Genomic DNA, 20,475 nt, shown 5'->3' with positions numbered 1-20,475 from the left:
CTGGCCTGTTCCTTGCCCCAGGCCTTTTCTGGGACAGGAGTGTGGTAGCTCCTGATTTGTTTTCATTTGGAATCTTTGCTTACAAAATTCTCATGCCTTTGGATGTGAGTGTTTCCCATCATTTTTGTCAGAATCTGGCTTAGCTGATGGCAGGTTTGGCTGCTGGGGTGTCTGGGGTCCTCTGAGCAGGCAGGAAATTGTCTCTGTGACTCAGTACAGGGCAGCTTCAGTGCCCATAGAGGGTGAGTGACTCTAGGCCAATTTGGGGGACCCTCCTAGAACCTTTGCAGCTTGACTGTGCTCTGCTCCTGTCCCTGGCTGAGACGGTGGGCTCAGAATGTGAGACAGGATGCCTGATGTGGGGTTTGCCAGGAGGAGGGTGCTTACCCTACGGAGGGCACTGCCCAGGAGTGAGTTTCTCTGGGGTTGAGGCCCTGAGGCCCTGAGCTGGTTTGTGTGTGTGTGTGTGTGTGTGTGTGTGTGTGGTATCGGGGGAGTGGTTATGGGGATGGTGCTGTGGGTGGGTGTGATGTATGTATGGTGTGTGTGGTTTGGGTGTGCGCGGTATGTGGTGTGTATGTGCATATGTGCAGTGGGGTGTGTGCATGTGGTGTGCATGCACATGCATGCTGTGTGGGTACGTGTGTGGTATGGTGCAGTGTGCTGTGGTCATGTGTGTATGGAGTGTGTGTGTCGTGTGTATGTGTCGGGGGCGGGGCGTGCACGCGGCACGGTGTATCTCAGGTACGTGGTGTGTGCGTGTGCACATGGAGCGGGGTGTGTGTAGCGTGGGTACTCGTGGTGCAGTGTGGTTTGAGGTGCTGTGTGTGGTATGGCATGCGGTGTGTACGTGTGCATGTGGAGTGGGGGGTTGCATCTGTTGTGTGGTTTCTCGCAGCCACCATTCCCCACCCCCACACACCCCTGGACCACGGCTGCCTCCGCCCGCCCGGTGGCCTCGCCCCGTCTCCCTCTGTCTACAGGGTGGGCACTGTGGTGGGGCACTGAGGAAGGTGCGGGCCTTCCTGAGGACTCTGCGGGAGTTCCTTTGGCTCCTCACGCAGGCGGTTCGGAGGAGCCTGGCCTCCTGGCTGGGCAGGTGCTGAAATCCTCAGGCACCTGTCCCGGGGCTCTGGCTCTGCTGACCACAGGCCTCCTTTGATCACCTCCGGAGCCCTCGTGCTCTCCTCCCCCCCGCCGTGCAGCGGCCCCTCAGTCGCGGTTGTGGTCCTCAGGACCTGGCACCGGCATTGCTGTGGAGAGATCTGCTTTTCTCTGACCAGCCTCTGGATTCTGGAAGTGGTTGCCGACCTCCGTTCGGGAGTGAGCGGCGGCGTTGTGCTGGGAGCAGAATGAGAGGCAACGGCATTGTGTGCAGCTGAAGGCGGACTCTGGCCGCTGGAAATTGATGGTGACTGCTGTAATTTGGTCCTGTTATTTATTCATCAACCACACACAGGTGGGCAGCTGGCCGGCAAGACCTGTGCTTGGCAATATCATATTCTCGAGGGCTCCATCGTGCCCACACCACGCGCATTCCTTTAACGTCTCTCCCACAGGAGGCCCCGCACTGGGTGCTGCTGCTCAGTGTGTCGACCCTGACCCTGAGTTCTGGGAAAGGCCTGCTCTAAGTCGTGCCGGGCCCAGCTGCTGGCGGCGAAGGCACAAACGCCTTTGAGTGGGGCGCTCTCTCCTCTCTGCCACCAAAGCTGTCCCTTCCCTTTGAAGGGAGGATTTCTGGGGTGGGGTCCACGTCCCCTTTGACCCACTCCTTCCCAGTCCACTGGCTTTATCTGGATCTCCAGTATGGTGGGATGTGGCATGTGCTGCCCTGCTGGACCGCAGACTCCAGGCAGGGCAGGGTGCAGGCCCTCCACGTGGCTGCCACCAGCCTGGCGCTCAGTGGGTCTGTAGCTGCCCGGTGACCTTTCCTGCTGGTTCTGGATGGCTCTTGTGGGCATGTCGCTCCTTCTTCAGTCACCCCTCCCGGATCATGGCTGCGGAGCCTCTGGTGGCTGGCTTAACCCTTCGGGTGACATTTAAACTATTTTTACTATAATTAGCCCCCAAACATGAAAAATAAGTAGTATTCAAAACTTAATCATCTTTGCCTTTTTGTAAAGAAAGGCATGCAGAGTGCCAGAAAAGATGCTCACAGCTTGGGGCGCCTGGGTGGCCCAGTCGGTTAAGCATCTGCCTTCGCCTCAGGTCATGATCCCAGGGTCCTGGGATTAAGTCCTCCATCAGGCTCCCTGCTCAGCGGGGTGTCTGCTTCTCCCTTTCCCTCTGCCGCTCCCCCTGCTTGTCCATTCGCTCTCTCTCTCCGACAAATAAAATCTTAAAAAAAAAAAAAAAGATGCTCACAGCTTTTCAGATTATATCTGTCAAGTGGTCATTCCTGTTGAGAACCAGGCCTGTGGTAATTGGGTGATTTTGGCCCTTGAGGCCCAGTGGGTGTTCTGGACTGTGTCCTTCAACCTCGTTGAGGAGGGCAAGGGGCACATGGTGGGGGCTGGCACCCGCCCTCACTTCCTCCCAGATAATCAGGGTGGCAGCGGTTGGGCTGGCTGGCCCTGGCTGCTCCTTGGCTCCTGTGGCAAGTGGATGGCTTGTGGCTGGCAGGCGAGGGCTGGACAGGCGAGTGTGCAGCCCCGGGGCCACCCACAGATCACAGCTACCTGGTGTTTGCCTAGCCTTTACCCCTCCTCCTCCTATCTCCTCTGCTTCCACATTGTGAAGATCTTGACCTCAGGCTGAGTACACGGAGACGTTCCCGGATCTCAAGTCTAGGTCTGTGCAGAGGCCTGACCGCCAAGACTCCTGGGCAAGGCAGGCAGGCAGGCAGGCAGGCACACATTCCCTGGGGGGGTGGCTGAGATGCCCCCCTGTATGGAGCATCCCTTAAAAGCAGGTTCTTGGCACTTCCAAAATATTCTGGCAGTTTTCTTTGGATGCCTGTCACAGCTGCAAGCGACGAAGTGATGGGGCCAGAGGTGGGTTGGAGACCTGCTGAGGATGTGGGGCGTCTGTCCTGGAGCTGGGACCACAGCCGGTGCAGTCGAGGGTGGACGTGGTGGTGAGGACACCGGTGGCCCCACCTCACCCTTCTGGCATGTGCTTTTGTGCATGGCTGAGAGTGTCACCACTTAGTCGCCAAGGCTCAGTGAGCTGTCCGTGGTAGACAGAGAACCGGGCCTCCAGCATCCGGGTGAGGTGTTTATCATCCGTTCTGCCCTGTAGCTGTTTCAGGCTGTGCTAATGGCCTTGCCAGACTTTGGCCATTTAACTTTTGAGTCCTGTCTCGGACGTGGAAGCTAATGTGACTGCATTGTGCAAACTTAATAACAGCAAGAGCTTGACACCCAGTGCCCCCTTCAGAGAAGACAAAAGGGTGCTCGCTGCGTGTGGCTTTGAGCTCCCTGCTGGTCTCCAAGGCCCGCCCATCTGTTCCCTGGTCCATGCTGCCTGCTTCCTGGCCACGATCTGTCTGATGCATGCTTGAGTGGAGAGGGGAGTGGTGCAGGGCTCAGGGAGGGGAGTGGGCTTCTCTTTACTGGCCAGTGACTTTGGTCACTGGTGTCTCACAGGCACAGGGAGCTCACTCTTGGAGGTGGTCATCTCCAAGTCTGGAAGTGTACTCCCTCCCCTGTCCCCTCTGGGCCTCCCCAGGCACCCTGTCCTTGGCACCCTCACCCCCGTCATCTGCTCACCCTTGAGAGTCCAGGAAGCACAGGCTGAGAACCATCTGCTGTTTTCTCCTGAGGCCTCTTTCGGATCTAACACTTGGTGACTAGAATACCATGTGATCACAGGCGGGCTGGGGGCATATGCCCCCATGCTGATGTGGTGCCTAGGCGTGGGATGGCGCAGGATGGCGTGTGTGCGTCATTAGACTTGGCTGGTGACACCCTCCCCTCATGGCTAGTGTTCCACCTCGTGTGAGCCCTGTCACCAGCAGTGACATCAACTCAGTCACTGACCGGGAGGCTAGGGAGTCCATGCTGCACTGCGACCATGACCGGGAGCCCTTTGGGAGGTGGCCCAACCTCCTCCTCCCTTTGTCTCTCTCTTCTCATGGCTGATTTTTCAGGGATGATGAGTAAGCTTGAATGTTTCTCATCACAATGAGTAATACTGATATTGACTTCTTTAAAATGTTAATTTAAAAACTTTCCTCTAAAGAGGCTCCATGGGGGAGCTCCTGGGAGGCAGGTTATTTCATGCCCCAAAGGGTATGCTGGCTGGCTGCCCGGTGGGCTCTCACTGGTGGTGGAGGGGGAAGTTTGGTCTGCAGATACTTACTGCAGGTGGCCAGGGTCATGGGCTCCAAGGACGAGTGGAGGTCAGCTGGGGGAGGTCAGGGGAAGCAGGTGTGGTTCAGCATTCACTCTGTGGCCCCGTGCCCTTTGCTGCCCGAGTCTGTGTCAGGGCAGGGCTGGGCCCGGGGCTTTATGGTCTGGGCTTGGGGGTGGGAAGGCAGCCTGTGCTGAGTATGGCCAAACCCTGACCCTGGCATTCCTTGTGTTTCCCTTTGAGGATCCACTCCAAGGAGTACTTCAAGGAGAAGTATGCCGTGGATGACGTCCAGTATACAGACGAGGTCAGTAGCAGCCGACTCCTCGCTGAGCCGTTGAGGCCTCCCTCACTCCTCTGTGCTGATACCCCCTTCCTCTCCCTGCCATTGCCTGGCTGCCTGCTGTGGGATACCACCTCTCGGCCACCACCACCTCAGCAGTGCCCTCGTTCAGAGAGTGCAGGCGGGATGTGTGTACCTCAGACTTCCCTGAAGAGGCCCCCTTTGCCTGGCCAGTGGCCCTGACTCAGTGGCTGGAGGCCTCTGGTACCTGGGTTGTGGCTGCTGAGCTCCCCAGAGGGAGGACGTCTCTGGGAGGTCTCATCTAAATGCCCCCCTGGCTCAGCCTGGGCCTTCACATGTTGGGGGATCCTCTCTGTAGCCACGGCTGGTTGTACATGCTGCTGCCAGAAAAGCCCCAGACTTTGAGAGGCCCGTGGGGTGCAGTGCAGTTGTTCGTCCCCTGGCTTTAATCTACTTCCCAGCGTGGCTGCCCAGTGGTGGCATGTGGCCTGGGTATGTGGATGACTGTCCTTCTGGGGCTTTGCATCTGTCCCAGATCCAGGCAGTCACAGGGGGCTGTCCCTGACTTCCACTGCTGATGGGATGGGGCTGGGGCAGAGATGAGAGCACAGCCATGCCCCCCTGTGGTCTCCGTGGGGGACCAAGGTCCCCAACACTGCAGCCACGCCGGGCATACAGGGAGGCCTCTCTGCTCGGTCCCTGGGCACTGTTACAACCCCCACACCATGTGTGGGTCAGTGCTAGGTAGAACATAAGCACCAAGAGGTCGGCACCTGCCGCTCGGGGTCCACCCCCAGCCTGGCAGGACCAGCTGGATGGGGCCCTCCCATGGCACATTTCCCTAGCCAGACCGAGATCGCACGTGGACATACCTAAGAGCTGGGGCCCAGTGTGGAAGCAGCTGAGGGGCCAGCCAGCTGGAGACCAACAGCTCCCCCTTCCCCTGGGTAGGACACGGACTGTGTTGGGGAGTGACGACACTGGTGGGAAGCAGGTTCGCAGGGATCCTGGCCAGGCCCACAGCGTACTGAGAAAGCAGTGTGTCTCGGCCCTGGGGCAGGGGCCCGACGCAACCTACTCGGGGATGCCCAGCCCCAGGCAGGCCTGCGTTAGTGCTGCCCCACACACAGACACGGCCCTGCTCCAGCTCTGCTGCCCTAGACTGCCGTGCCCAGTCCTCTCTGTGTATCCTACCATGCTCCGAGGCCCGTGCCAGCCGGCTGTATCCCATGCTGGTCCCCACTGGCGCCCCCCCCAGCCCCGGCTCGTGGGACCTGTGGTGGACTTGCTGGGTACTGGCTGTGTTCTGCTCTGCACTCTGCCTTTTGCTGCTTTCTATTTGTCTCTAATGCCCAGTTCCTTCCCCCAGACATTACTGTCACATTCTGCCCTCCTGGCTCCAGGGGCATGCGGGCGTCAGAGCTGGTTGAGACAACTCAGCAGCCAGGACACGGTCTGCTGCAGGAGGTGACTGGCAGGGCGGTGCCTGGTCAGGAGGGTCTTGGGCAAGGAGTGCGGCTTGCGTCCACGAGGCCATGGGCGCCTGTTTCTGCAGCACTTGCTGCCTGGTTGGCTTGTGGAGATGAGGCTTTTGATGGATCTTTCTTTTTTGTCCTGGGATTTCATTACCAAGTTACTGGGGGTGACTCATAGCATCTAAAGAGTCTGTTAATACACATGTGACCTGTTGTATTGATCTCTTTGAGTATAGATCTCAAATTGTCTGAACATATATTTGCACGCCCCGATGAGGTCATTTGCCACTTACCTTCTATCTCTAAGTACTAGGGAATGAGTACTAGGTACTAGGGAGCAGTGACTTGTTCCATCCTCAGTTCTGGTTGTGTCCCTGACCCTCTCCAGGTGTATCCCTCCTGCCTCCATAAACTGCGTTTTAACGTTACTGCCCTTGGGGACCTTGACCTTCCCAGAAACTTGGAGGGGGCAGCCCGGGACTCAGCCCACCCAGTCAGAGTGTCTCTGTGCTGCAGCCTCCCCAGCTGTTCTCTGACATTGTTGCTTTTATGTCTGCAGGACAAAAAAAAAATCACATTCATCCTGTGATTTCTGGGGAGAAGGAGGGGAGTTGGCCTCCAGATGCAGAGACGTGGGTCTAGAGCGTCGGGACGGGAAAGCCTGTGGCCATCGTGCAGAGTCACGGCCCCACAGAGCAGCCCACTCTCAGTCTGTATTTACGAAGCAGAATCTTAAATGAAGGCTTCAAAGGACAGGATCTTGGGTCCAGGAGCTATCTGCCGTGTCCCATCATCATCGCTGTCGTGGTTCATCAGTTCTGTCATGACTGTTAGACTGCCCTGGTTCTTACTGGAGACGAGGGCTCGTTGTTGACAGCTGGTTGGGTGCTTCACTCTGGGGTGGCACCTGTAGGTTCCGGTAACATTGAGATGGATCCCCTCATCTCTTGCGCCGTGTCCCATGGTGAACCCACAGCTCCTGCCCCATGGCAGAGGAGGAGGCAAAGGCCAAGGTAACGGGCCTTGCCCGCAGCCCCCCAGCCAGGGAGCAGCAGAGTTAGGGGGCAACCCCAGGACCTTTGGACCCCAGAGACGCTCCACTTCTGCATTTATCCTGTCAAACATAGGGGGTGAGTCAGGCTCCCAAGTGTCTTAGATATTCTGTGGTTCAAAATGGAGCTTGACGCTATAAACTGCTGGACGGAGATGCTTGTCCTGGGAGGCCTTTGAGATGCTTGGGGCCTACTCAATCACGAAAGGTGACAGGAAGCCCCTTGCATCGGGGAAGGGCTCGCCAGGCCAGTTTTACAGTGTGGGCTCCCAGCTGACTTGGGGCTGCCTCAGCCATCCGTGACAAATCACAGCTGGGAGGCAGCTCACTCCTGTCTTTTCTGAAAGAAGGCAGGAAGCCCCACACCCCAGGCCATGGCTGGTCACTTGCTGTCATGTATAAAATGCAGGTGTCTGATAGAGCTCCTCTCATCCCCAGAGATGACCCTGCTTTTAATTCTTGAGAGGGCAGAGCAAGTGGCACTTCCCCCGAGAAAGGGGTGCACAGTGCACACTTGCTGTCCTTTACAGAAGGCAGAGCAAGTGGCACTTCCCCCTAGAAAGGGGTGCACAGTGCACACTTGCTGTCCTTTACAGAAGGCAGAGCAAGTGGCACTTCCCCCGAGAAAGGGTGCACAGTGCACACTTGCTCTCCTTTACAGAAGGCAGAGCAAGTGGCACTTCCCCCGAGAAAGGGGTGCACAGTGCACACTTGCTGTCCTTTACAGAAGGCAGAGCAAGTGGCACTGCCCCCGAGAAAGGGGTGCACAGTGCACACTTGCTGTCCTTTACAGCCCCAGGCAGATGTTGGGAGGTGCCGGGGTCGTGGGCTCGGATTTGGGCAGGATGGGTGTAAGAGAAACCATCGTGGCACTCTGGCGATGGATGCCGCCTGCCTCACAGCCTCAGCGTGGGGGGACATCGGGGAGTGGCGGGGGCTGTGCTGGCATCTCTGAAGGGACAGCTGCTACGTGGGACTGCTGGTCCAGAGTTGCTGGAAACTCCTGATTGTTCAGAAGGAGCCACAGATCCGTGTTGTTTGTTATCTTTCCTGATGTTTACATTCTGGAAACAAGTTCAGATTTTTAGACGCATTGCCTAGCCACCAAGTTGCACCCTCGTTTCAGATGGCCATGAAAAACAGTTCATTTTTAAAGATTTATTTATTCACTTTGGAGAGAGAGAATGCACGTGAGGGAGAGGGAGTCTGACATGGGGCTCAGTCTCATGACCTTGAGATCATGACCTGAACCAAAACCAGGAGTCAGACGCTTCACTGACTGCACCAGCCAGGTGTCCCAAAACAGTTCATTTTTAAAAGCTTGGGTGCTTGCGTGGTGAAGCCCAGCTCTCTAGACCAGTGCAGGCTTTCTTGAGAGCACTGGTTAAGGACTGCCCTGCCCCTTTCTCTGGCGCATCACCCAGGAAGAGTAGCTTGCAGGTCTGGCCGGGGCCCTGAGCATGAGGGTGCATGAGGGGTCCGCGGGAAGCCTCTGATTGTCCCCAAGGGAGGGTCCCTCGCCGTGCTCGAGGCTCTGATAAATTCTGCCTGTGCCATTTCCCTCAACCTGCCAGAGAGGCCCTGCTGCCCAGGAAATTGATGCTGGCTGTGGGATGCAGCACGTCAGGGGCATTTAACAGCAGTGGTTTGTGAAAGCCGATGGGTCCCTGGGGGCCACCGCTCCGTGGAAACGAGGCCCAGCGTTGACAGAGCCGAGCCGGCCTGTGCGCTAGAGCTGCGTTTTGAGCTGGCGACACAGAGACGCATCCCGTCTCCTTTATTTCTGAGGCGTGGAATCGGGCTGTGCTGAGGAGAACGTAGTGCTAATGGGTCTCCGTGCAGAAGGGCGGCTGGAGCTGCCAGGCTGGGGGAGGTTTTACAACCGCAGAAGTAACCAGGGTCCACTCGAGCAGTCGTGATCAATTGGAGACGCCACGCCACCACAGCTAGCAGCCGCCCAGCCTGCTTGGTGCGTCGGCTCTCGGGCCGTCTGTGCCTAGGGCGGCACGGAGAGGCCTGCTTTCTCCATCACACCTACCCAGTGCATCCCGAGCCGTCGGCGAGAGAAAAACCATCAGAACACACATTTGTGATCTGGCCCCCCTCTGCCAAGGACAGGAATGCGTGCCGTCCCCGGTGCCTGCTTGCTGTCCGGGACTGCCGCCGTAATTGACAGAGCCATTCTGTGCTGATGCATGGAGATCCTTCACGTCGACGTGACAGCACACCCAGGGGCCAACACACACAGCTCTTGTGCCTTTTAATGAGTCCCCCCTCGTCCAGGAGGGCCTGCGGGAGTGGCAGGGATTCAGCTGAGCCATTGGTGTGTGCAGCACACAGTGGAGGGGGTTCAGTCGTCCTCAGAGCAGTTCCGGAGTCAGATAGGAGGGTCCAGGGAGGCGGAGGTGGGCACACATCTGGAGAATCGTCGGGCCACCCGCATCAAAAACCTCAACGAAGCGTGTGGCTTTTCACCCAGCAGTGTCACTGGGTCTATTTTTTTTTTTTTTTAAGGAAATACATTTTTAAAGGAATTTATGTTAAGGAAATAGCCTTGTATATAAGAGTGCTCATTAGGGCATCACTTACAGTAGTTAATCATTAGAAGTTATTTAAGTGTCCGGTAGAGCAATGAATGAATGAACTGCGCCGTGTCCATTAAGAGAGCCATACAGCCGTGTGTTCAACTCTGGCCTCTGCTCGTTTTTAACTGTGATTCTGGACAAATTATGGAATCCATCAGCTTTCTCACATTTGTGAAATCTGGACACGAGTAGCCCTAACTCCCTGGGTGGTTAGATGAGAGATGATGTCTGGAGTGACCGGCACAGGCCAGGGACTGGATCAGGGGCTCGTTGGGCATTTCCCCTCCCCCGGCGGTAGTGACTGGTAAAAATCACGTAGTTGGAGAATACTGCATCTCAGGAAACAAGTGAAGTGTGTAACTTCATGTGATCCAGATGTCATTACAGATCTCTGTTTTCACGTGCAGAGATAAAAAGTCTCTGGGGATGGCATTGTAGGTGTATTTTATCTTCTTATAGTTTTCAGTATATTCCAGGTTTTCTCTGGGAGCCTCTCAGTATTAAAAAACATGTATATACATATGTCAAAACTTATCAAAATGTGCACTTTAAATATGTGCATTGTAGAGCGTGTCAGTGATAGCTCAGGAAAGCTGTTAAAACAACAAACAACAAATTCTTCTCACGCTCACCCGTGTCAGGGTGTGAAAGTTCCGGGTGGGGGCAGGGGGGACTGAAATACAGCAGTGGCCTTGGTAACCAAGGTGCACGGCAGACTGAGGCGTGGGGGCCAGGAGAGGAAGAAAGCGTTTCCACCAGGGTGCTTGGTGCTCTCGGGTACAGATGTCCTGGCTAATGCAATATGGTGGGCACTTTGCCAAGGGAGTGGAGCCGGAGATGAGGGAGTGAATGAACCTGTCTGGGGAACAAAGGGCCTCACTTCTGAGTACTGTTGATGAGGGGGAGGAGGCATTCCAGGCAGGGGTCAGAGCCCGAGCAGAGGCATGGAGAGGTGAGGTTGCATGGCACACTTATTCATAGGGCTGGGGTAGGAAGCAGCCCGCATGCAGGGACGTGAGGCCTGAGTGGATCAAGGTGGAGGAGGGATGGAGAATGGGAATGTGGGATGGGGGACAGAGGATGGGGTTGGGGGTAACTTCCTCCACACAGTCTAGGAGATCACTGGGGGCAGGGAGGAAGGTGTCTGCCTGGGGACAGGAGGCTGTTGGGATCAGTACCTAAGAGGCAGTAGGAACAGGTCTTTCAGGAGGGACTGGCAGATGGACAGAGGTGCTGGCCTCGGGGGAGGGGTCTGGTGTGGAACCTGGGACATGTGTGGGGCCCAGAGGCAGGGTGGCATGTGGGAAGGTGTGCCAGGTGTAGGTGTGAATCCCTGTCTGGCACTTGATAGCCACGTGGCTTTCAGAAGTCCTTTGGCGTCTGCGAGCCTTGGGGTCCTCATCTGCAGGATGGGGACAACATCACTGCCTGTTTTAGCAACCGGCTGGCATCGTTAAGTCATGGTGGCGTAGCATCTCCATCAGATGTCTTCTTGGTTGCTCTAAAGTGGATTTTTCTTTCTGACCTTTTAGATCGCCAGTGTCCTGACGTCACAGAGCCCCTCTGTCCTCCTCACTTTGGTAAGTGGCTGGTGTCCAGGGACCAGGCACCCATGGGGAAGGGTTTTAGGGAGCTGCCTGCCCCTGCAAAGGATTTGGAAACTGGAGAAATGGTCATGGGTAACACGTAGCAAACACCTCATTCAGGATGGCTGAATACATCCAGGACCACGTCCTCTATCTTCCGTGTCCCTGGGATGTGCCGTGTCTTTGCAGAAGACACCACGCCTACTCCAAGGGTTAAAACCCAGCTGGAGGATGGGTTTGTGTCAGGCTGAGCTCATGGAGTTGGTGGGTGTAGAATATCAGTGTGCTTCTACCCTGTGTCTCCTCCATTGTTAATAGACTTTTAAAGACACACCCATGGCGCCTGTCCGTGAGATTGCTGGACTGTTTGGCATTGATTTAGAATTGGTTACGCTGAATGAGCTGCCATGGCCTGGGGGTGGGTCGGGGTGCACGGTCGGCCCCTGGTGCCTTAAATAGGGCTGTGGGGGCCCTTGGGCTTTGAAATGGCTCAGGGTAGACGCCTGCTTTCTTGCACTTTTTTGACCTTGGGGAGTTTCAAATATGGAGAGTGTATAATGCTTCTTCCCTCCCAAAATGACCCTTCTTCCCCTTGTTCATCGATTCTTTTTCAGAAATAATTCTTGGTTTTTTTTTTTTAAAGCACTTCACATGGTGTCTTTTTTCCGCTCTGCTGTTTTGATGGCTGAGCAGGAAGATTACGTGAGATGTTTGTGGTCGGAGGTGACCCGATGTGTTTTCTTTGGGGGGCATTATTCAACGTTGGCCTGCCGTTCTCTCGGAACAGAGAAGGCCTTGCCTCTCTGGGGATGGCACACTTTTCTTTGAGTCCCTTGTTTTGTCTCCTCTCCTCTCCGAGTTCCACTTGGAGTCTCCTTCCAATCAGGGAAAGGACAGGGTTGTACCACAGCTCCGTGGTGTCACTGAGAAGAGGCCATCGTGTTGGGGTTGAGTCCTACCCGCGTCTCCAGGAGGGCTGGATTTGACAGTGGGGAGTGTGTGCATGAGGGAGATGGGGCCAGCCTGGGAGAGCAGATGGGGAGGAGTGGTCCCGTCGCCCCTGTCTGTGCCTGCACAGCCTGAGCTGGTTTCAGCAAAGTGGTCTGATGGAGGAGGCTTTCGTGCACCTGGGACGCTGTTTGTGCAGCCCCTTTCCTCCACCTTCAAGCTGTGGCAGAGAACGGACAGCTTGCTTTTGTGCACGGGTGGAAGGGCAGGGTTGGGTGGGAGTTACCTGAATGGCAGGAAGGGATGTGTTTGCTGGGCGGGGGTGGGGACTCCAGGTTCTTCCCTAGTCGTGAGACTGGATGGAGGAGGCAGGCCCTCCCACGCAGACGGTGGGGACCCCGTGGGGCGCCCCCATATGCCGAGTCCGCCCTTCATGCTCCCTCTGTCTCTGCAGCGTGGTGTCAACACGGACAGCGGCAGTGTCTGCAGGGAGGCCTCCTTCGAGGGCATCAGCAAGTAAGTCCTGGGGCCCCTGGAATGGTCTCCCTCCTTCCCCGCTCACCTCTTCACCAGCAGGCTTTGCCCTGTCTGCAAGCTAGACACAAAATACGTGAACAGGAGGCTGCTAAGAAGGAGTCAGATCGGGTATTTTGAGGAAATGTTTAGAAAAATAGTTTTCCTAAAATCACTTCAACTTCTGCTTCTCGGTTGAGCTCCGTAATGCAAGTGCAGACCTGCCCGGGCTTGGGGAGCACGTGCAGGTGGGGGCCTGCTCCCTCTCTAGAGATCTGCTCTCAGCTCTGTGGTCCTTACTCTTCTCAGCTCTTCCCCTCGGTCCTGGCACTGACTTCTCCCAGCCTGCATCCTCTGTTGCCCCGGTCTCAGATAGGGACCCCCTTACCTGCCCTCGCTCCCTAGTTTAGCTCCAGGGCTGATCCTCCAAACCCTACTCCCCCTTCTGGGCCTCTCCCGGCAGGAAGGCAGATATGGGACCGAGGTAGGGCACCGTGCCCTCCTTGTTCCTCTTACACTGAGGTCCCTGGAGAGCTGGGCTGTGTCCCTGGGCCGGCTTGGGACTGGCCCTGGGGGGGTCTGTGGGGCCCCAGGCTGTGGCAGAGGAGCCCTTGGGGGGGCACCTGCTCCTCCAGGCTGCTAAGTGTGGATGCCCCCCAGCCTTGCTCCTGGGCCTCCATCCCCAGCTCCTCCCCCACCACCCTTACCCTGCGCCACTGCGTCCTGTTGTCCTTTGGTGGACCGAGGCGGAGACAGAGGAAGTGCCTTATAATTATGTATGAGCCTGAGCCACGGGGAGTTTGTGCGTCTGTGTGATGTAGGGGTGATTAGGAAGGATTATGAGCTCATAAATATGTATCACTCCCCCAATGATAAGAGCGATGGGATGGGGGCGAGTATCAGGTTTGCTTCTCATTGCTCAAATCCCTGCATCCTCTTGGGAATTTCCCCAGAGTAGCCACGTGCTCGCTCTTTGAAATGCCGGCCGTGGAGCCACCATTTCCCCCCAGGCCCCGGAGTGGAGCAGAAGGCATGGGCCCAGCCCGCTATGGCTTGACCTGGGCCCAGCCTCCCCTTGTCTCCCAGCCCTACCGAGGGGCCACTGCCTGGCTTACCTGCCTCGACCAACACCAACATCTGTGTTCCCATGGGCTGGCCCCTCCAGCCTCCCTAGGTCTCTGCCTCGTGGGGAAGGCCCTGAGTGGGAGGAAGGTGCCTTCACGGTCACCTCACCGACCAGTGTTTTGACCTTAACAGAGCTTGCCCCCTGAGCCTCAGCTTCCCCACGCATAGCATGGTATTGCCGGGCTTGCCATGGGGGCAGAACGGGATCGTGCTCTGCCCCGGAGCCTGGCGTGGAGCTGGTGCTCAGGAAACTGTTGTTCACTTGTTCACAAGCACATCCTCGCCAAGCCCTGTTGCTCCCCTGAGCCTCAGTCTCCCCAGCTGTGCAGTGGGCAGGTAGACTTCGGAATCACTGATTATAAGATTCCCAATGTCAGTGAGTGCGGGTTCTTTGCCTGCCCCCTCCAGAGGTTTCTGGTGGCCGAGAATGCCTCCCCAGCACCCCAGGAACAGTTGTGCCAGGTGGTATGGCAGGTATGGGAGGCAGCTCTGGTTGTGGCCCCTGAGAGTGGAGCTCCGTTGGCTGCTCCCCAAGTTTTCCCAGAGAGGAGGCGTGGGGAGATTCCAGGGACATCGCAGTCAGTGGGCTGTGGAAGCTGAGGCCTCTTCCCTAGGAGGAGTCCTGCTGTGAACATGACCTCTCCCTTCAGTAGGCAGACCTCAGCCTCTGGCCCCTGTTGTTCCGTGGGACCCCTCAGCCCCTACCAAGAGCTCAGAGGAGCCTGTGCTCTGCCAACCCCCCACCCTGCCCAGTCGGCATTTGGAAGCTTTTTTGGAGAACCAGGGGCTGCCTTAACTTTTGTTTGTTCTCCCCAGGCCCCGGCTGGGGGCCCTCTCTGATCTGTAGTCCAGTCCAGATGAGGCTGACTCTGAGGTACTCCCCAGCCCCTCACTGCTGGGCTGAGAGCCTCTGCCCGCAGGGCTGGGGGATTTGTTTCCATACCCATGTGTCTCGGCTGACGCATTGCTGGTGAGAGCCCCTCCCCCGTTTCTCTCTGCTTCGGAGCCCCCTGACCTGCCTGTGGTCCTCCCTCCCTTCCCTCTGGGACACCCTTTGAGCAGGTTGGCCCTCAGGTTGCTCTGTGGGGTGGGAGCCTGTGGTGGGGGCCCCTACCCCGCATGCCATGGGTATGACTTCGGGCCCCAGTCTCTGCCTCCAGCTGCCCGCTGGAAAGTCCTGTCTATGTCGCAGTTTCTGGATGCCGCTCTGTCCCCTGGCTGCCAGCACCTTGACTCGGTCGCCTCGTGGCTTCTGCCATTGTCCTTGAGGGCTGCTGCAGCTCAGCCACATTCACCTGCCTGCCGCGTCTCCAGCTGTTTGCTGCGGATAATAATAGCCTGTTTCCTAAGCAAAATGAGTCTTGTTATTGTCCTACTTTCTATCGGTGTCTATCACCGGTGGTTTCTTACTGCCCTAATAAAGCATCTTATTCCTGGAAGTTTGGGTTTTGACCCTTTTGAACTGCTCTGAAACACCTCACATCTTGGATTTTTGAACGACCTGCTGTGGCAGAAGTTCAGCTTTGGCCTCTAGATTTATGCTGATGGGCCATCCCAGGCCACCTTTGTCCCTTGGCATGGGGTGGAGGGGAGAAAGGAGCTGATCATAGAACAGTGGCCTCACCTGTCCACCCAGTCCAGACCTTCTGGGCGCTCATCCAGGTGGGCAGTCGGCCTGCAACCCTCTCTCCAAATGTGGCTCCTTGGGGTTGGCTGCCTCTGGGTCTGTGACCTTGGTGGGGCTGTGGGTTAGGTCCTGGGAGACTTCAGACCTCTCTCAGCCTTCTTGGATCATGGCAGGGGCCAGGCTTGCAATGGTGGGGATGGTAGAGAACCAGGAGCAGAGGGAACAGGAAGACAGGGGTGGGGTGGGGGTGGTAGACATGCATCGGGATCTTCCTATGGCCCAGAGCTCCTGGGGTTATGAAGAAGGCTGTCTCTGTTCTCCCGGGGGTGACAGAAGCAGGTGGGGACTGTCTGCTGGGCTTTGTGCTGAGTTTGGGCTCTGGCCCAGGCCACACCTCTGTGGCCACACGGGAGCAGGGAGAGCTCCCACAGAAGACGTGGAAGGATCGGACACCCCGTGGGCTCTGGCTGGAGAATAGGGTCAGGTGCTCCTTGCCAGGTCCTGCTGAGGGCCTGGCCAGGGCTGTTCTGTGGCCAGAGCTAGCTGGAGCTGAGGTAAAGAGGGTAGGGGAGCGGTAAGGAGGGCGTGGGGCTTCTCCCCATGGGCTGCCTGGAGCAGTCGGTTCCTGTAGCCTGGGAGCAAAGGCAGACACGATAAATCTTTGCTACCGTCTGAGGAGGTAGACATCAGAGCAGATTTTCCTGAGAGAGAGGGAGGCTGACCATGGAGGAGAAGGTCATCTGCAGGGGCCAGGTGGCCCTTGGGGGTGCCTTCCTGCCGTGAGACAGTTCCCTTCAAAGCAGGCAGACTGCCCAGGAGCCCTGGGCCAGGGCAGTGAGTTGCTGAGGGCTCAGCTTCATGTCGTTGTCTGAGAGAGAAATATGGTCAATATTTTACATCAGCTGGTTATTCAGGATAAGCATATTTCTTATCTTTTGGCATTTACTTAAATTGCCTTGCATATTTGAAGACAATTGGTTACAAATTAATTCCACTTAAATAAGCAGTTAAATATGAAATTGCTGAATTTGGGGGTTGCTAATGCAGGGACATAAATATTCAAAGATGTGAATTTTTAAACCCAGGAAATAGAGGGACTTTGTTAAAACCTGATGATTACAACAAAATGCCGGTCTGTGGTGGGGGGACTGGGCTTTGTGGTTACTGGTAACTCGCATATCAAGTTACTATAGATTAACTTGAGCTTCTCGTTATGGTCCATGGAATCTCCATGAGGAGACAGGAACCCACCCCAGCCCCTAGCAGGAGAGGGCAGTGGGGGGCCCTTGCAGAGCACATTCTCCAGAGGGCCTCACCTCCTTCCTGGGATTAGAAACAGCAGGGAAAAGGCCAGGGGCCCAGGCAGGGGCATTTGGGCCCATCCTACTCACCCTTTGTCACCCATCCCTCAGGCTGAGCCCACCAGGGAATTACCCAATGCTTCCAGGACACTTGCTCCCCGCCCTCATAGGCACTGGTGGATTTGTTTTTACCCTAAAGAGTACAGAGGCAAAAGCAAGGAATATCCAAATTTTATCACCCCAAGTTAAACCCTGTCAACACCGTGGGGAATGTCTTTTGGACTCTTCTGTGTGTCTCTTGAGTGTTTCTCTGTCTGAGTATTTTTGTACCTGGGTGCCCTCTTGCATGAGTCCGTGTGTTTCCGTGTGCGTGTATATTTAGGGGTAAATCTTTCTGTATTAGTCTAAGTGTATGCCTGTCTGGGTGTCTGTGTGTGTGTGTGTGTGTGTGTGTGTTGCATATAATTATGTGCGTGCCCGCCTGGGCATGTGTTCATTGTATCTTGGGTTTGCATCTGTGTTTGTGTGCTGGGTCACTTGGCTGCTCATGTGTCTGTAGGAGCATGTGTGTATGTGTACGTACATTTTATAAAGTGAAATTTTACTGCTGTGTTTGCCTGCTGAGTAGATAGGCCATTGCTTTTCCTAGCGTCAAAGTGACATTTGGGGAAATGAGAGGCAGAGTCTGTGTTGTCGTCTTGATTTATGTCATCTGCTGCTCTGTTCTTGACTCTCAACCATGTTGGCTGCCTGTGGTCTCTTTGATATTTCACAAGTAGGGCTTTGATGCTACAACATTTCAGGTGACTTTGAGTTGGTCTTATTTGTGTAGTTAGGAGTCCCAAAAGCTTTGGAGATCTGGAATCCTCCCAGCCCTGTTAATGCCCCCTTCCCACTTCTCTCCTCTGTCCTTCCTTTTTCAATGGGCTCAGCCACCAGTGGGGGTGCCGGATGCATAACCACGGCATTAGTTAGGTGTTTTCAAACACCAGTAACGGGGCCATGGAGAGTCCTTGCTTGGTCACAAGCCAGCATGCCCTGTGTATAATATCCTGACCTGAGATGGAGCAGGGCTCAGAATCCAGGGCATTGAACGCCTGCCCTGGCTTCTCTGTCAAGGCTTGTATTTTGTGCTGGGCCATGCCATGCTTCCCCAGCTCTCTCACTGCCAGCTTGAGCTCTGGGTCACACATGATGTGCCCCAACCTGATCTTTTTGTCTCTTGGGGTCTCCTTTTCAATTGTGTTTCTCTTACCAGAGAACAAATTTTGGCTTTATAGATTTTTTTTTCATTTTATGTTTGCCTTTTATTTCATTGATTTCTGTGCTTTTTAATTTCTTTTTAATTTCTTTAGGTTTGTTCTTTCTCTAGCTTCTTGAGAGAGAAGAAAGGGACATGCTTGGGGATGGGAGATTAGATCATTGTCTTCTTTTTTTTTCTTTTTTAAGATTTTATTTATTTATTTGACAGAGAGAGAGGCATCAAGAGAGGGAACACAAGCAGGGGGAGTGGGAGAGGGAGAAGCAGGCTTCCTGCCGAGCGGGAAGCCCCATGCGGGGCTCGATCCCAGAACGCTGGGATCATGACCTGAGCCGAAGGCAGAGGCTTAACGACTGAGCCACCCAGGTGCCCCATCTTTTTTTTTTTTTTTTAATATTTTATTTATTCATTTGAGAGAGAGCGCGCACGAGTAGGAGAGGCAGAAGGAGAGTGAGAAGCAGATTCCCTGCTGATCTGTGAGCCCGACATGGGTCTTGATTCCAGGACTCTGAGACCATGACCTGAGCTGAAAACAGATGGTTAACCATCTAAGCAACCCATGCGCCCCATCGATCATTGTTTTCAATTTTCTTTTCCACTAAATACGTTTAGAACTATCAGTTTTCCTCTGGGCATTGTTTACCTGCATTTCACCAGTTCTGATATTTTATCATGTTTTTATTTTCTAATTTTGTTAATTCTTTTTTGAACAGCAGGTCTTTAGAAGTGTGTTGCTTAATTTCTAAACAAATTGGGCTTTTGTAGTTTTCCTTCTGTTACTGATTTCTTGTTTAATTCTCCTGTAATCAGTTAGCGTTTTCTGTATCTCAATGCTTTGAAAATTGTTGAAACTTCCAGTGTATGATGACTATGATAAATGTTTCTTGTGTGCAGTGTTGAACAGAAGTGGAGAGGAAGGGCCTTGTTCCTCATCTTAGGGGAAAGCTTCTCATCTTTGACCATTAACTATGATGTAGGCTGTGTGTTTTTTGTAGATACCTTTATCAGGTTGAGGAAGTTCCCTTCTCTTCCTAGTTCATTGAGTGTTTTTATCATGAGAGGTTGTTGGATTTTGTAAGATCCTTTTTCTACATCTGTGTGGGTTTATTCTATATTCTGTTAATATAGTGTATTATATTGATTACTTTTGTCTGTTGAAGAAACCTTACATTCTTGAGATAAGTCCCACTTGGTCATGGTGTATATCCTTTTTATATGTTGATGGATTTTGTTTGTTAGTATTTTGTTAAGATTTTTTTGTGCCAATGTTCATGAGAGATTTCCATCTGTAGTTTTCTTGTGATGTCTTGGTTTTGGTATCAGGGTAATTCTTAGCTTGTAGAATGAGTTGAAAAGTGTTCCTTCCTCTTCTAGTTTTAGTAAGAGTTAATGAAAGATTGGTGTTAATTCGTTTTTAAACATTTGGTATTCATGAAGAAGGCGTTTGATCCAGAACTTCTCTTTGTGAGAAGGTTTTGATTACTAATTCAGTCTCTTTACTTGTCATAGGTCTATTTGGATTTTTTTTTCCTTGTATCGGTTTTGGCAGTTTGTGTCTTTAGGAATTTTTCTTTTTCTTTTTATTTTTTTAAAGATTTTATTTATTTAAGAAAGAGAGAGAGAAAGAGAGCATAAGCAGAGGGAGGGGCAGAGGAAGAGGGAGAAGCAGACTCCCTGCTGAGCAGGGAGCCATACATGGGGCTCGATTCCAGGACCCTGGGATCATGACCTGAGCTGAGGGCAGACACTCAACCGACTGAGCCACCCAGGCGCCCTGGAATTTGTCTTTTTCTTCTCAGTTATCCAGTTATTGCCATACAGTTGTTCATTATATTCTCTTATAATTCTTTTAATTTTTGTTAAATCAGTAATAATATCCTCTTTTTTATCTCTGGTCAGTAACTTGAGCCTTCTCTTTGTTTCTTGGTCAGTCTAAAACTCAATTTTGTTGATCTTTTCAAAGAACCAATTTTTATTTTACTGAATTTTCTCTACTGTTTTTCTATTCTCTATTTCACTTATTTCTACTCAAATCTTTATTATTCTATTCTATTCCTTCTGCTTGCTTTGGGTTTAGTTTCCTCTTCTTTCTCTAGTTTCTTTTTAAAAGATTTGACTTATATTTGTGAGAGAGAGAGAGGGAGGGAGAGCACGCATGTGTGGGGAGAGAGGGACAGAGGGAGAGAGAAAGAATCCCAAGTAGGCTCCATGCTCAGTGTGAAGCCTGGTGTGGGGCTTGATCTCACAACCCTAATATCATGACCTGAGCCAAAATCAAGAGTCTGGTGCTCAACTGACTGAGCCACACAGGTGCTCCTTCTTTTTCTAGTTTCTTAAGGTGGAGTACTAGGTCATTGGTTTGAGATAACCTTCTTCCTTTTTAACATAGGTGTTTTCGCTATTAAC

The 20,475-nt window shown here is 53.9% G+C and overlaps 1 protein-coding gene across 3 annotated transcripts in view; it reads left to right on the top strand.

The window, feature by feature from the left end:
* The window catches only part of PEPD (peptidase D), a 113,374-nt gene that overhangs the window by 13,907 nt on the left and 78,992 nt on the right, over positions 1 to 20,475 (top strand). For all 3 annotated transcript variants that reach the window (XM_087870673.1, XM_045796178.2, XM_087870674.1), the window contains 3 exons: positions 4,537 to 4,600; positions 11,241 to 11,288; positions 12,697 to 12,758. In XM_087870673.1, the coding sequence (XP_087726799.1) occupies positions 4,537 to 4,600; positions 11,241 to 11,288; positions 12,697 to 12,758 (174 nt within the window). The remainder of the gene's footprint in view (positions 1 to 4,536; positions 4,601 to 11,240; positions 11,289 to 12,696; positions 12,759 to 20,475) is intronic.

Source organism: Ursus americanus, chromosome 21, assembly GCF_024610735.1.
Source record: "Ursus americanus isolate L20-20 chromosome 21, mUrsAme1.1.p, whole genome shotgun sequence".
NCBI classification, from domain to species: Eukaryota; Metazoa; Chordata; class Mammalia; order Carnivora; family Ursidae; genus Ursus; species Ursus americanus.
The sequence above is the reverse complement of the archived record's forward strand: the minus strand, read 5'-3'. Positions and strand labels throughout refer to the sequence as shown.